We start from the raw sequence: 12893 nt of genomic DNA, 5'->3' as shown, positions 1-12893 counted from the left end.
AGTACACTCCATATAAAAATATAAAGCTCATGAAATACAAATCTGAAATTAAATACTCATTTTATTCAAGTAAGTAGAAGAATATTAGTAGTATACATCTTGTAGTCAGTGAAAAAACAAATAAGAGTAATAAATTGTACAAGGCATGACTTATGAGAGGGCAACCTTAAACTATTAATGAAGAAAGCAATTACGAAGTCACCCGTTAGACGTATTTTAAATTACAACAGGTGCAATACATGTAAGGTTGTGATAGAAGAGTAGAAGAGATAGAATAAATTTATATAAAAACTATGATAAATAAAGTATTACATTTGCATTGGCTAACATAAAAGCATTCACGGCGGTAATGTTGTCCGTCCTTGCCGCTGGTAAGAACGTCGCTGCTCACCAATGCACGTTGTCTGTCCTTGCCAGCGCAGGGCGGTGCTCTTAAATAAGAGCATGTCCTTGCCGTTGAGCAGACTTACATGGCGGGTTGCGATTTGCCAACGGCATAGATTTTGTTTTTTTCCTTTTTTTTAAAAAAAATTGAAATTAATTAAAAAAATCATTTTTAAATAAAAAAAAATATTTTTCCACTTCCCAATAAATTATATCCGTTTTCTACACACTTTTAATTTATTTTTCAATTTTCCCAATTATACGGGTCTCCGAAGAACATTGGGGATAGAGGACTAGTCTTCCACGAGGGTATTTTTTAGTCTTTAATTATGTAATTTTTAATTTGTAGGATTTTAATTATGTATTTTTTTTATTTTCTAGGATTTTAATTATGTATTTTTATTTTTTAGGATTTTAATTATGTAATTTTTATTTTTTAGGATTTAATCATGTAATTTTTATATTTTAATGTATTTTTATATTGTAGAAATGGTTTTAGTAATTGAAGTATTTAAATTGAATAATAGAATGGTGGGACCCTGGAGCTTGTCCTTGCAGAAGAGCATGGATGTGAGTGTTGTACTCTTGCCTAAGAATAACGAGTAAAAGTGGATCCGGGCCCACCTCCGTGCTCTTATTTAAAAGCACGAATGAAAATGCTCTAAGAACAAAATCACCTTCCTCATCACCCCATGTCAATTCTTACTTCTATTATTGTTACAACATTTCCTATTAAACTTGTACTATATATTAGAAATCATGAAGATGATACCACACCGCGAATTATTTACAAAAGTTTATCATGCACATAATTTTCTATATCCGCATATGCTCTTTCCGTCCCATAATAAGAGTCATATTTGGTGTGAGCACACGTTTTAAGAAATATTCCCTTCGTCCGTCATTAGGAGTTCAGGTCACTTTTGTGCACTCGTTTTATGAAAAAGATAATAAATAGTTAAAGTGGAGAAATTGTAAAGTAATGACATGCTTCCTCTCTTGGCTGGGCACTCCTCTTCACAAAGCCAATAAAAAGGTGCGGATTTCTCTGTTCTTTTTTATCTCATGTTCGATATGGGATATTCGAAATAAAATGATCTTCCAAGGTTTTGTGCCGGATTGAGAGCTTGAGAAGAAAAAATTGATTTGGCGACTAAGATTGTGGACAAGATATTGACACCCAAATTCATCCTGTCCAACAGAGATTTTGGGTGAGGGTTGATTCCTTTCCTTGAAGGCCTTAGTACATGTTTGTTTTTTGTTTTTTTTAAAAAAAACTTTTGGGGTGTTTTGTTTTTTTTGGTTGGCTTTCTCCAAGGTACTTGGTTTTGCCGCCTTGTGAACTTGTGCTCACCACTTATGGTTTGAGCCTTTTATTTTTATCAAAAAAAAGAAAGAGAATAACGTTGAGAAGACATTAGGAGTCCTGGTCACTTTTGCGCACTCATTTTATAAAAATGATAATAAATAGTTAAAGTGGAGAAATGGTAAAGTAAGAGAGAGAAGTATAAAGAATAGTGAGTTGAAAAAGTTAGAGGAATATGAATCCACTCCTTTATATTGGTTTTAAATAAAATGTGAGTGAAGTGAGTTAGTGGAATGTTGGACCTACTTATTATTTGTGGTATAAGTGAATTGTGACTCTTAGTGTGGAACGGATCGAAATTTCAAATTGTGACTAAATGATAATTACGATGACATAAAATTGACTATTTACCATTTACTTAATAAATAGAAGTTTCCATTTTAATACTCTCCCAGTCCCTAAAAAATAGACAATATTTGAAAAGGACATAAATTTTTAATACATAATTTGTAAAGTAAGAAAAAAATAGAAATAAAAAATATTAGAGTATTGTTAATAGAGAATGAGACTTGCTTAGATAAATTCGGAATCCTAACATCCAAATAATTATAGTGATCATTATCTAATCATAGACCAACTGATTAGGAAAGCCACTAATAAGTCAGAAATGACTTGAACTTGAATTTAGAGTGAACTTATAAGGCTCTTTTGTGACCCACATATTATACACCTGTTACTCTTTCAAGTGCTTTTTCACCATTTTTTCAAAAAATGCCTGAAATGCATAAATCTATTTTGCTGACATTTGAAATAAAAACATAAATAATAAAATGAGCAACAAAAGTAATTATGTGATCATTCAATATTCCAAAAAAAATCAGAAGCTATTACAAGATGCAAATAGTGATATGTCACAGCCAACTCAAGGGTACACCTGAGTCAATACCCGAACCACCGCCATCCCACGGCAGCTCCACCACCATACAAGCGTTGTTCCGCCACGTACGCGGTTCGTTCTTGACTCACCACCCCGTATATGGCCACACACAATTATACCTCAAACATCTCATCACAAATTAACACTAACAAAAATCCCCAAATCAAATCCAAACCCTAATTGAAAACACCGTTTCATCTTCTATTCCAACACAATGCATGATGAAGATCGATCAGCTCTCACACTGAAGAGCGCCCTTGATTTTCTGAACGGTGCAGGAGATGAGATTATTGACGGTTTCCACCGACTCCACCGTGAGCTTCGCCGTAGGCAAGCTATTCACCAATATCTGGAACGCCACGGTCAAGAGCGACCCGCTCACCCGCTGGCCCGACCCGCCGTCGGGCACCACCGCGAAGCCCGACGGCAGGAGCGCCACGTAGGCGGAGTCGCCTCCGTTCATGACCACGTGCATCGCGGGAATATCGACTGGCGCGTAGACCACAAGCGACCCCGACGCGTCTGTGCATGTCTCCTGTAGTATGAGCATGCTGCTCTGGTTGGAGTTAATGGCCTGTCGGGACAATTACAGAATTAGCCCTCCACTTTTTCTGATATTCGGATCTCACTTCTGAGTCAACCCCACTTTTCATCTAAATTGCAAATAAGGGCCCCAGAAGCTGACCCCTCCTATTTTTTAACGTTTCCTCACACAAATCATGCTTTTGACTTTTATATATGTTACAAAAACATATTTTTACAGTCGTCTTTATTAATACCGCCAAATCCACATATTTTTATCCAAATTATTCAAGGGCACATCCCTCATTAAACTTACACTCGCACGGAGAAGGGAAACGCAATTGCCGTGATCCTGGCCTTTGGCGATGTGGGCCATCTCCTGCATGGGCCCACCGTTGGAGAGGATGTCCCACTCGCTCCGCAAGTGCTCGTTGCGGAGGAAGTGGAACAGCCTCTGCGGGGACACGGGGAGCCACACGGAGGTGGCTGCGCTGAGCACCACACCGGGTGGCTCCCCAGGGTCGTCCACGCTCTTGCGCGTCATCACGCGCACGTCCTCGTCCACGTTCTCGGCCCGCAGCTTATTCCACTTGTGGAGGGTGGAAGCGCACACGCCGGCGCAGAAGTTGTTGGTCATGCGCTGCGCAAGCTTCAGCATGCTCCTCCGCCCCCCTGCCGTGATCGCTGCAGCTCCGATCAATTCAATTTGTTAGAAAAAATGAATAAATAATTTAATCCAAAGCTGATTGAATCGAAAATTGTTACCTGTGTGATCTCTTGAAGGAGAGGAAGACGACATTATGATAGCAAGGCACTCGCATTGACGTTGGAGCGTTGCTATCCATCGTTGCGATCCGAACCCCATGCCGGCGTTGATCATCGGCCGGTACATTTCGTGGACTTCACTTTCGTCGTACTCACAATGCTCCACCCATGTAACCTAAATGTTTCCAAATTTTATCACTACTAATCACGTTACATGCCCTAATTTTGAAAAATTATGATAATCAAAATCTGATGTTGATTTGATTTTTCCTTATTGAAAATGTAGGTGCAGCATTTGGTGGCAACGAGGTGGGTTGAAAACATTGAGAATTGTACTAGGTCTAGTCACGTGACAAGACAAATGCAGCTAGTTTATAGGGGTGTTGACTATTATTGCACAGAAATTGGTACAGGGTGATTACAAAATTATAACTTGGCCACGAAATAAGTACTAAATTAATTAATCTAAGTATGAAATTAATATCGAGACAGTGTCAGAAAGATCGGAACAGAAGCATGATAATATTAGTTTAGTTGTACTCGTAGCTTTTGTTTGATGATAGCGTAGAATATTGCATCAGGATCATATGATAATTAATGTGTCCCAAGGAGCAAAAACAGGAGTAATAGAGCCTTCTATTCATTTTAATAATAGGCAGTAAACCTTATTATAATCAACCGATCTTAAGCCCAAAATCCAAGTATTATGATAATATTTTCGTCGCACGAGAAGCATCTTGTCGATGATTGACTAATGAGCTAAAAATTAGGATAGGTCAAATATGCTCGCAACTCTAGATTTCCTATGGCGAGAATCATGACTGAGGGTCAATTAGTTTATAGTTTTATACGTATTATTAAAGTATATAGGGAGAATAATAAGGTAAGGTATAATAATACTATACTATAGTATGACTGAATTAAATGTGCCTCAAGAAATGCAGTTGCCTATTTAAAACAATAAGAGATGACCATTTAAGAAATAGAGAGAGAGAGAGAGACTCAATAAATGTGAAGAAAGCGAGTGTGGAGGTGTATGTAATAACTAACAAGGCAACAAAATAATGCATGAATAATTTAGTTTGAATTTAATGGCAATTACCTTAGAACAACCATTAGGCATATCTTGTACGACGCAGCCGGAGGGGAGCCTCCGGCAGCTTGGGTAGGGCGCGGAGGGCTCCCGGATGGCATCTATAGAGACGTCGACCACGGCCCACACACCCTCCGCGTGCTGCTTGCAGAAGCGGAGGAAATTCACCTCCCTCACCGGAACTAGCGGCGATAGGACTTGCAGCTCCGCATGCATCTGAATGATCAGACCAGGTTAATTTTGAAATAGATTGAAATTTTGAAAATGATCAAATTAATTACCAGTTGAAGAGCGCCGTTTCTTGTTCCGCCCATGCCGTTTGATATCACATCTGTAGTTGTGGCTCTTGCGACTATGGAAGGAAACATCTCCGCCCATTTACTCTATGAAAACATGATGCCATGAATCAAAACTCGATCGTGTTGAATTAGAGTAAAACTAGTTAACTCACCGAGTCCATCAACGTCTCCACCAGAGCTAAACTGTTGATGATCACTACACCGGTCTCGCGCGAAGCCTCGGCTGCGAATCCCTTCGGCTTCATTCCGATGCACGGAGTGAAGCTTCTAGAATATTCCTCACGATTCAGGACTTGTCTTCCGCCTTCCATGCCTCTAACCCAGAGCGGCTCGTTGGTCTGTGCGATTTTCACGAGCTCGTCCATGGCGGCCAAGGCGAGTTCCAGATACATGGATCTCTCCATCGGATTGGACTTGTTGATGGTGGATTTGGACGGGGACATGATCGGGAGAGGGGCGGCGTAATCGTTGGGGACGACGGCGGATAGGGCACCGAATCCGTTGATTCCGACTCCGAGCTCGAGGCCTGAATTAGGGCCCATGGCAGGGATAGGGCGGCCGAGGAACTTACCGGCGAGGGCGCAGACGCGATCTAGCTCGTCTTTAAGTCTGGCGTTCTCGATTCGGAGGTGCTGCTCTTCGAGGGAGACGTCGCCGATCAAGGCGGGGCCGCCGCAGTTTGTGCACATCGGATTTCGCATTGCGTCTCTGATCGACATGTTCTCGGCTCGGAGCTTGTCGTTTTCCTGCCGCAGAATTGAATTCTCGTGCCGCTCCAGCTGCGTCTGTGAGTGAATTGAATTAATTTTGGTGAAATTGAATTTTGAAGAGCGAGGTTTTTTTTTTTTTTTTTTTTCTCTCTCTCTCTACTACCTTCATCTGAGTTCGTCGATTCTGGAACCAGAATTTGACCTGCCTCGTTTCCAAGCAAAGGCGTTTGCTGAGCTCTAACCGTTGCTTTTCGTCGGGGTGAGGGCACTCCTTGAACAAACTGTGAAAAAAAAAACAAAAAAAATGAGAATATTTTGGGGGGGAAATTGCGATGGGGAAGATGAATATTTGGATAAGAACGGACGATTCGAGCTCTTGGATTTGCTGAGGGGTGTGTCGGTGGTATCGCTTCTTCCTCGGGGGGCGGCCGGAGACCTCGAGATCGTCTCCAGATGCGGCATCCATGTTATCGCTGCCAGATCTGCTCTCGTGCTCTTCGTCTCTGCTTCGTCTTCCTCCAACCACATTGCTCGATTCGTACTTCTCCGTCATTCTCCCCATTTCCTGCCCTTCGATTCCGGTTTGCTGCACAGAAGCAAGGATAATTGATTATTGGCGTGTTGATTTTAGAGAGAGGGAGAGAGAGAGGAAAGTGAAGAGAGAGAAAGGTGGGGGTACGAGGGCGAGGGAGAGGCCGGGGGAGTTGAAGACAGGCTCGTGATGAGAGACGAGGCGCGGCGGAGCAATCTCGGCCGCGGCCATGGTGGCGGCGGTGTAAGGCAAATCTGCCGCAATTCTTGCACTCCCACCACCACAAGAATTGTTATCAAGAAAATCCCCAAAATTCATTAATTCTTCTTTACGTTCTTACTAGGTTATATATTAACTAGGAAAAGGAAGAAATGAAAAATGGAGAGGGAGAGGAGACAGAAGGCCTAAAATCCAAATGTCTCAAAACTGCCTCTCACTGTAGCAAGAGAAAGAAAGAGAAAGAAAGCAAGCCTTGCTCTTCCTTCTCTATCCCTCTCTCTTTCTGATATCCTCTTCTACACAACACCAACAATAATAGAGCTTTTTGCTTTCTCTCTCTACAAGGGAATAGGATAGAAAAATGGAAATGAAAGAAAACCTAGATGAGAGGGCTTTTCTTGCTTATCTGCATGCTTGACTTGCAAAAGGATAGTTTTTTTCATGCCCACAAAAGCTGAAAAGGAAAAGAGAGAGAGAAGAGAAGCACATGATAGAGAGAGAGGAAAAAAGGAGCAAGTGAAGATAATACACTCAACTGTCTGCATATATATACCACCAAATTACCATACAGCTAAAAGGGGGTGGGTTGACTCAATACACACACAGGAGTATTTTATAGATGTATAGATTATTTTGTGGGTGTGACGGCGGTGAAAAAAGGAGAGTCGCTTTTAACACCGAAATCGCTCTTCATTATCTTGTTTCCTACACAGACTGTCAACCCCCTGGAATTTTCTCCCATCCATGTCCTTATTCACACACACTATTTTTATTTTTGGGTTGGTCCACTTGCAAAACAAATTTCGAATCATCTCAAAATTACTACTACTAATTATAGAGGTGGCCAAACCAAACCGGACCGCCGGTTAACCGCTGGTTTCCAACCGGCGGTTCGGAACCGGAACCGGAACCGGACGACGGTTCCGGTTCGATATCTGGTTACACGATTTTTACGGTTCGGTTACGGTTCAAAAAATATGCAACCGGAACCGACGGTTAACCGCCGGTTCAGAACCGCCGGTTAATCGGTTAACCGCCGAAACCGGAAATATGTAGCCGTTCGCCGGTAGGTTTGTAGGGTTGCAGGTGTAGGTCTGAAAAAGGTAGGTTAACCGCTGGTTTGTGTCGGAAAACCGACGGTTTCTGACACAAAACCGCCGGTTCCCGACGGTTCAGAGCTAGGGTTCAGGCGTAGGGTTTAGGGTTGCAGCGTAGGGTCTGAAAAGGTGTCGGAAACCGCCGGTTTTCGGTCAGAAACCGGCGGTTTTCTGGCAAAAACCGGCGGTTTGGTCAGAAAACCGGCGGTTTTCGACCGTTTTCAAATTTTGAATTTCAAATTGTTTTTTTTAATATCAGATTTCCCCCCCATTTTTATCTATAAATACCCCCTTCTTCATCACTTCTACTCACCCAATTCTTGTGTTAACAAGGATTTCTCTCTCAATCTCTAATTCTCTATTCTCGACCTCATTCTCTCAATTTGCTCTCTACTTGTTTACCTAAGTTGTTCATCAATTTTCATAATTTGTTCTTTATATTAGTTGCAACTTGTTCAACTACATTACTATAAAAAAAATATGTCTTCTTCTCGTGGTGGTGGTGACCGTGATCGACGGGGCAAAGGAATTGCCGAAGATCAATCTACCCGTCCGAAAAAATCACGATGACCTACTCGTCGAGAAATTTTGGAAGAGGTTTCCCATGCTGAGGCTGTTCGCTTACAAGTAAGTTATAAAATATTTTGCATATTATTTTTTTTATACATAACTTAATAAGTTTGAGTTCATGATTTTTCTATGTTCATCTTCTAAATTCTAATTCGTACATATACTACTATTTGTAGATGGAAGAAGATCGTCGTGCAGCTGCAGCCATTGCACTAGCCCAATTGGGTGGTCATGGCGCGGTTGGCGCCGAATCCGATGCTGATAATTACATCTCGGTCGATGATTACGATATTGATGACGTTAATGTTAATCTGAACGATGATAATGAGGACAGTGACGGTGACCACGAAAATGAGGAAATGCCCCCCCCCCCTTCACAAGACGGCCGCGGAGAAAAATCTAAATATAAATCTGATATATTTGTGAAACATTTCAAAAAGGTCCCAATAGTTTCTTCCGCTAATGAAGTGCCGATATTTTTTATGGCATATTGTAACTACTGCACCAAAAAATACAAATTCAAGAAGTCCGGGGGATATGGCTCTCTCATCCGTCACATGCAGACGATTCATCCCGAACTATATGGGCATAGCGCTAGCCAAACCCAACTCAACTTCCAAAGTGCGAGTGCCCATGGCTCCGCCTCCGGTTCGTCTCAAACAGGTACGCCGTCCTCCGCTCTTTTAAGATATGATCATAAGCATACTACTGACGTTATGGCTAAATTTGTTGCCATGCATCATCTTCCTTTTGGTATTTATAATAATCAAGATTACGAAGATTCGATGAAAGAGTGTTATAATTTGAACTCAAAAAGACTACCTAGAACTAGTATTCAACGATCTACCAAAAATCAATATTATGAAATGAAAAAAGATTTATCACAATATTTGAGTAACTTGGGACACAAAGTGAATATTTGCTCTGATGTATGGACTGACGCTGTAACATCTCGGAATTTAGAACCCTAATTTTAGAGCCCTAGAATTTATTAGTGATGACGTGGAGTCGTGAATGCATTTATTGCATGTGATGCTATGGCCGAGTTGATTCTAGGGTCTGCGTTGAAAGTTTGAAAAGTCAAACTTATTGATTTTATGATGTGGCATGTGCTTTATTGAATTATGAGATTATGTGGTAAATTAATTGTCTAAGGGTGAGTGAGAATATTAGAGAAAATTTCCATAAATACTTGCCACCCAAATTCTTGTGTTTTCGACCCCCTTGAATTTTTGAAGAAGAAATTCTATTTTTTCGGATTTAATTTAATTCTTGGGATATTTATCCAAATTAAATCCAAGACCCAATTATTCCTTATCTCTAGAGAAAATCGAAAACCCCCTTTTATTTATTAGTGATTTTCGAAAATCACTATATTTGGGAAGGAAAGAATTATTTTATTTATTTGACTCCTTACTTGATTTCCTTCCATATCTAGAATTTAATTATTCTACCAAATCTTTCCATACTTCAAGAGATCTTGCCTTACCTTATTCTAGGCAATATTAAAAATCCATGCCTTATTTAAATAGGCATAGGGACGCCTATTTCCATCCCAAGTTGGGAGAATCCTTATTTTTATTTTGCTCCGTGATATTTTATTCTACTCCGTAAAATATACCAAAACAAAGCCTTGGCTATTTTGGGAGCCTAATTTTCGAAAATCATGAGATTTTGCCCTAGGATCTATTTTTGTTAATTCTTCTTCCCTACTTCACAATATTATTTTATTTATTGTGTAGAATAAAATCTTACCAAATATTCTATTCTAATTACCTAAAGATCTTGTTGAGCACTATAAATAAGAGAAGACCCCAACCCTAGACCCCAAATTTTCGTCCCCCACCATTCCTCACTCTCTCAAATTTTCTTCTTCCACACACCAATATTTTGTCATCCTTTGAGAAGAATTTAGAGTTTGAACGCCAAGATTCTTGAAGAACCAAGTCTCTACTTTGTTTCTACCGATTGTTTTTCTCTAAAAAGGTATTTTGTTTATGAGTTCTTCTTATTCTTCTTCTACTTCTTCTTTCTAACCGATTAATCGGTCTTCTTGAACCCTCATGCATCTTGGTTGAGTGAAAGTGGGATAAAAGGGATGTGGGAATATGTTCATGTGTGTGTGTGTGGCGTGAGTGTGTGTGTAGTGTGCGTGTGTGCGTGCGACGTGTATGTGTGTGTGTGTGTCGTGTATGTGTGTGTTGAGTAGTGTGTAGTTGGTGGCTAAATAATCTTGTGAGATAAACATGATCTTGATTAATTAGTAATGGTAAGATAAATCAATGAAAAAGGGAAAAGAAGTAAACCCCAAAATAATTGGTTTCATACATAATATTCTTTCTTGGGGCGTCTTCCCAATTTTGATACACCCTTTTGGGAAATTTGTTTTTGAATATTGGATCTTGGGCCCTTTGGTTTGAGACCTTGCCTTTTCGTGATTTTGTCTTTGGGTATTACGTCGACTTTTTTGGATGTTTTGATCGTTATTTATGATACCTTCCTTCTTTTTTTTAAACTTTTAGGTTAAGTTATTGTTTTAAATACTCCCATAGTCCTTTCGAATCTTTTGGTCAACACTTTTAATGAAACCCTAAATTTTTATGTTTACTTTTTTGGGGTCTCTGTTTAAAGAAATTTTATTTTTTTGAACCCCCAGGAAAGGGGTCAAGGGGACGCTTTTTCCAAAAAACATGCAAAATGGGAATTACTTTTTACTTTTTGGGCAATAGTTTGGGCTTTGAACAAACGTTTAATTGTTTTTGGGATTTTCCACACCACACACCGCAAAAGCGACGTTTTTTTTAAATTTTTCAAGTTTTTTAATGAATATCACCATGCAAAAGGTGTTTTCTATTTCTTTTTTTAATGCAACGTGTATGTCATATTTTGAACTTATGTGTACAAGATGCTTTTTTTTTGCAAAAGATGTTATCCTATTAAAAAGCATGAAAATCCATTTTGTTTTTTGGGGGTTGGAAAAAAAATTCCGGGAAACGGAACATCGGGATACAACTTTTTATAAGGATGTGTTTTACTGGGGTGGAACTCTACATATGATTGCCTCAATTTTCTTTGAGCATAAAGAGCTTTGTGCGATTTTTTGGGAAATAACCCTTTTGGGAAAAGTTCTTACGCCTAATTGTTGGGACCAAAGCATGCGTTTATGTCAATTGTTCAAAGCTTTCAAATGTGCGACCGTTGAATTACCGGGTGTTTACTATTGCACATTTGTTCGTGTGTTAGAGCATTGCATGTATATAGCACTTGGTTTTAAAACATGCATGAAAAATGCTAGATCTCGAGTTAAGGGTGTTTTATTTTATATGATTGAAAAATGGTTGAAGTATTTTAGTAAAATTTCCCAAACCCTGTTTTTTAATTGCTAAGGCTTGGATCCGAAATGGAAATTAGTGGCACAACTAAGATCTTAGATTTCTATTATCAAAATTTGCGTTCTATTGATCTTAGTCCACTTCAAAATTTTTTTTATGATGATGATGAACCTCGAGAGTTTTTGAACTAACCATTCCTGATAGATCACTTGTTCAAGCTCAATTTGAAAGTAGTTTGCGTACTCTCTTTGCCGAATATGAAGAAAAGTATAACCGTACCCACCAATACGACGGTTTTGGTTTTGCTTATGATAACCCCGATGCTCAATCACAATTAGCCGACTTATACGGCTACGGCACAGGCTCAAGTTCAAGGTCCACCTCAATGGGATCGGTAAGCGAGTTAGATTTTTATTTGGAAGCACGCCACCATACTTTAGTGATGCAGTCCTACACCCGCCCAAATCGACGCCGGAACCGGCGGTTTTCGAACCGTGGCCACCTCTATATTAAGTGGAGTAACAATTTATAATACACGCAATTCGAACTATTTCTTCCATTAATAAAAATCTCATTTTACCATTGTTAAAACATTTGACAATTTTCCGCACGATATAAAAATCTAGTAAAAACATGCATAAAATTAATGAGTTTGAGTCAAATTTTATTGTGTTTATATCCTTATCGGATTATCCTATTAAAACCCAATTTTGAGTTGGATTGGGTTAGATTCGGATATCCCATTTAAATATATTTCTATTATTATTATTATTATTATTATTATTACTTAAAAATATATATACTTTACTTTTTTCTTTAAGTTCTTGCGTATTATGTTAATCGTGCAAATCAGGTTTAAATTGTGAAAGTATCAGATTTTAATTGTATAATATCATGTTCGGATCATTAACATGTCTTGTCGACTAATTTTATATTATGTTCATAACGGGTCCGTGTAGGGCATAGGTCGTGTTTTTGTTTAAAGGAACCAGGTCTGGTTCGTGTTTGTGTTTAAGTTTTCTTAACATGTCGGATTTGGGTTATGCCTTATTGGATTTAGTCATTATTAAATTGACCCAATAACAACTCAACTCACACGATTTACCACCCCTAATTATGATCCGTTC

The 12893-nt window shown here is 39.3% G+C and overlaps 1 protein-coding gene across 1 annotated transcript; it reads right to left on the bottom strand.

Moving 5' to 3' along the window:
* Window positions 1–2521: 2521 nt before the first annotated feature.
* On the bottom strand, window positions 2522–7287 carry LOC125222203 (homeobox-leucine zipper protein ANTHOCYANINLESS 2-like). Its single transcript, XM_048124698.1, has 9 exons — window positions 6696–7287; window positions 6382–6602; window positions 6180–6297; window positions 5459–6091; window positions 5289–5390; window positions 5017–5223; window positions 3915–4089; window positions 3466–3833; window positions 2522–3201 (listed from the first exon to the last, which is right to left on the bottom strand). Exons 1-9 carry the CDS (start codon window positions 6864–6866, stop codon window positions 2860–2862), a joined length of 2337 nt encoding a protein of 778 aa, XP_047980655.1. The 5' UTR covers window positions 6867–7287; the 3' UTR covers window positions 2522–2859.
* Between the last annotated feature and the right edge of the window lie 5606 nt (window positions 7288–12893).

The sequence above is a fragment of the Salvia hispanica genome, chromosome 4 (assembly GCF_023119035.1).
Source record: "Salvia hispanica cultivar TCC Black 2014 chromosome 4, UniMelb_Shisp_WGS_1.0, whole genome shotgun sequence".
NCBI classification, from domain to species: domain Eukaryota; kingdom Viridiplantae; phylum Streptophyta; class Magnoliopsida; order Lamiales; family Lamiaceae; genus Salvia; species Salvia hispanica.
Note: the sequence above shows the minus strand (reverse complement) of the source record. Positions and strands in the feature narration are given on the sequence as shown.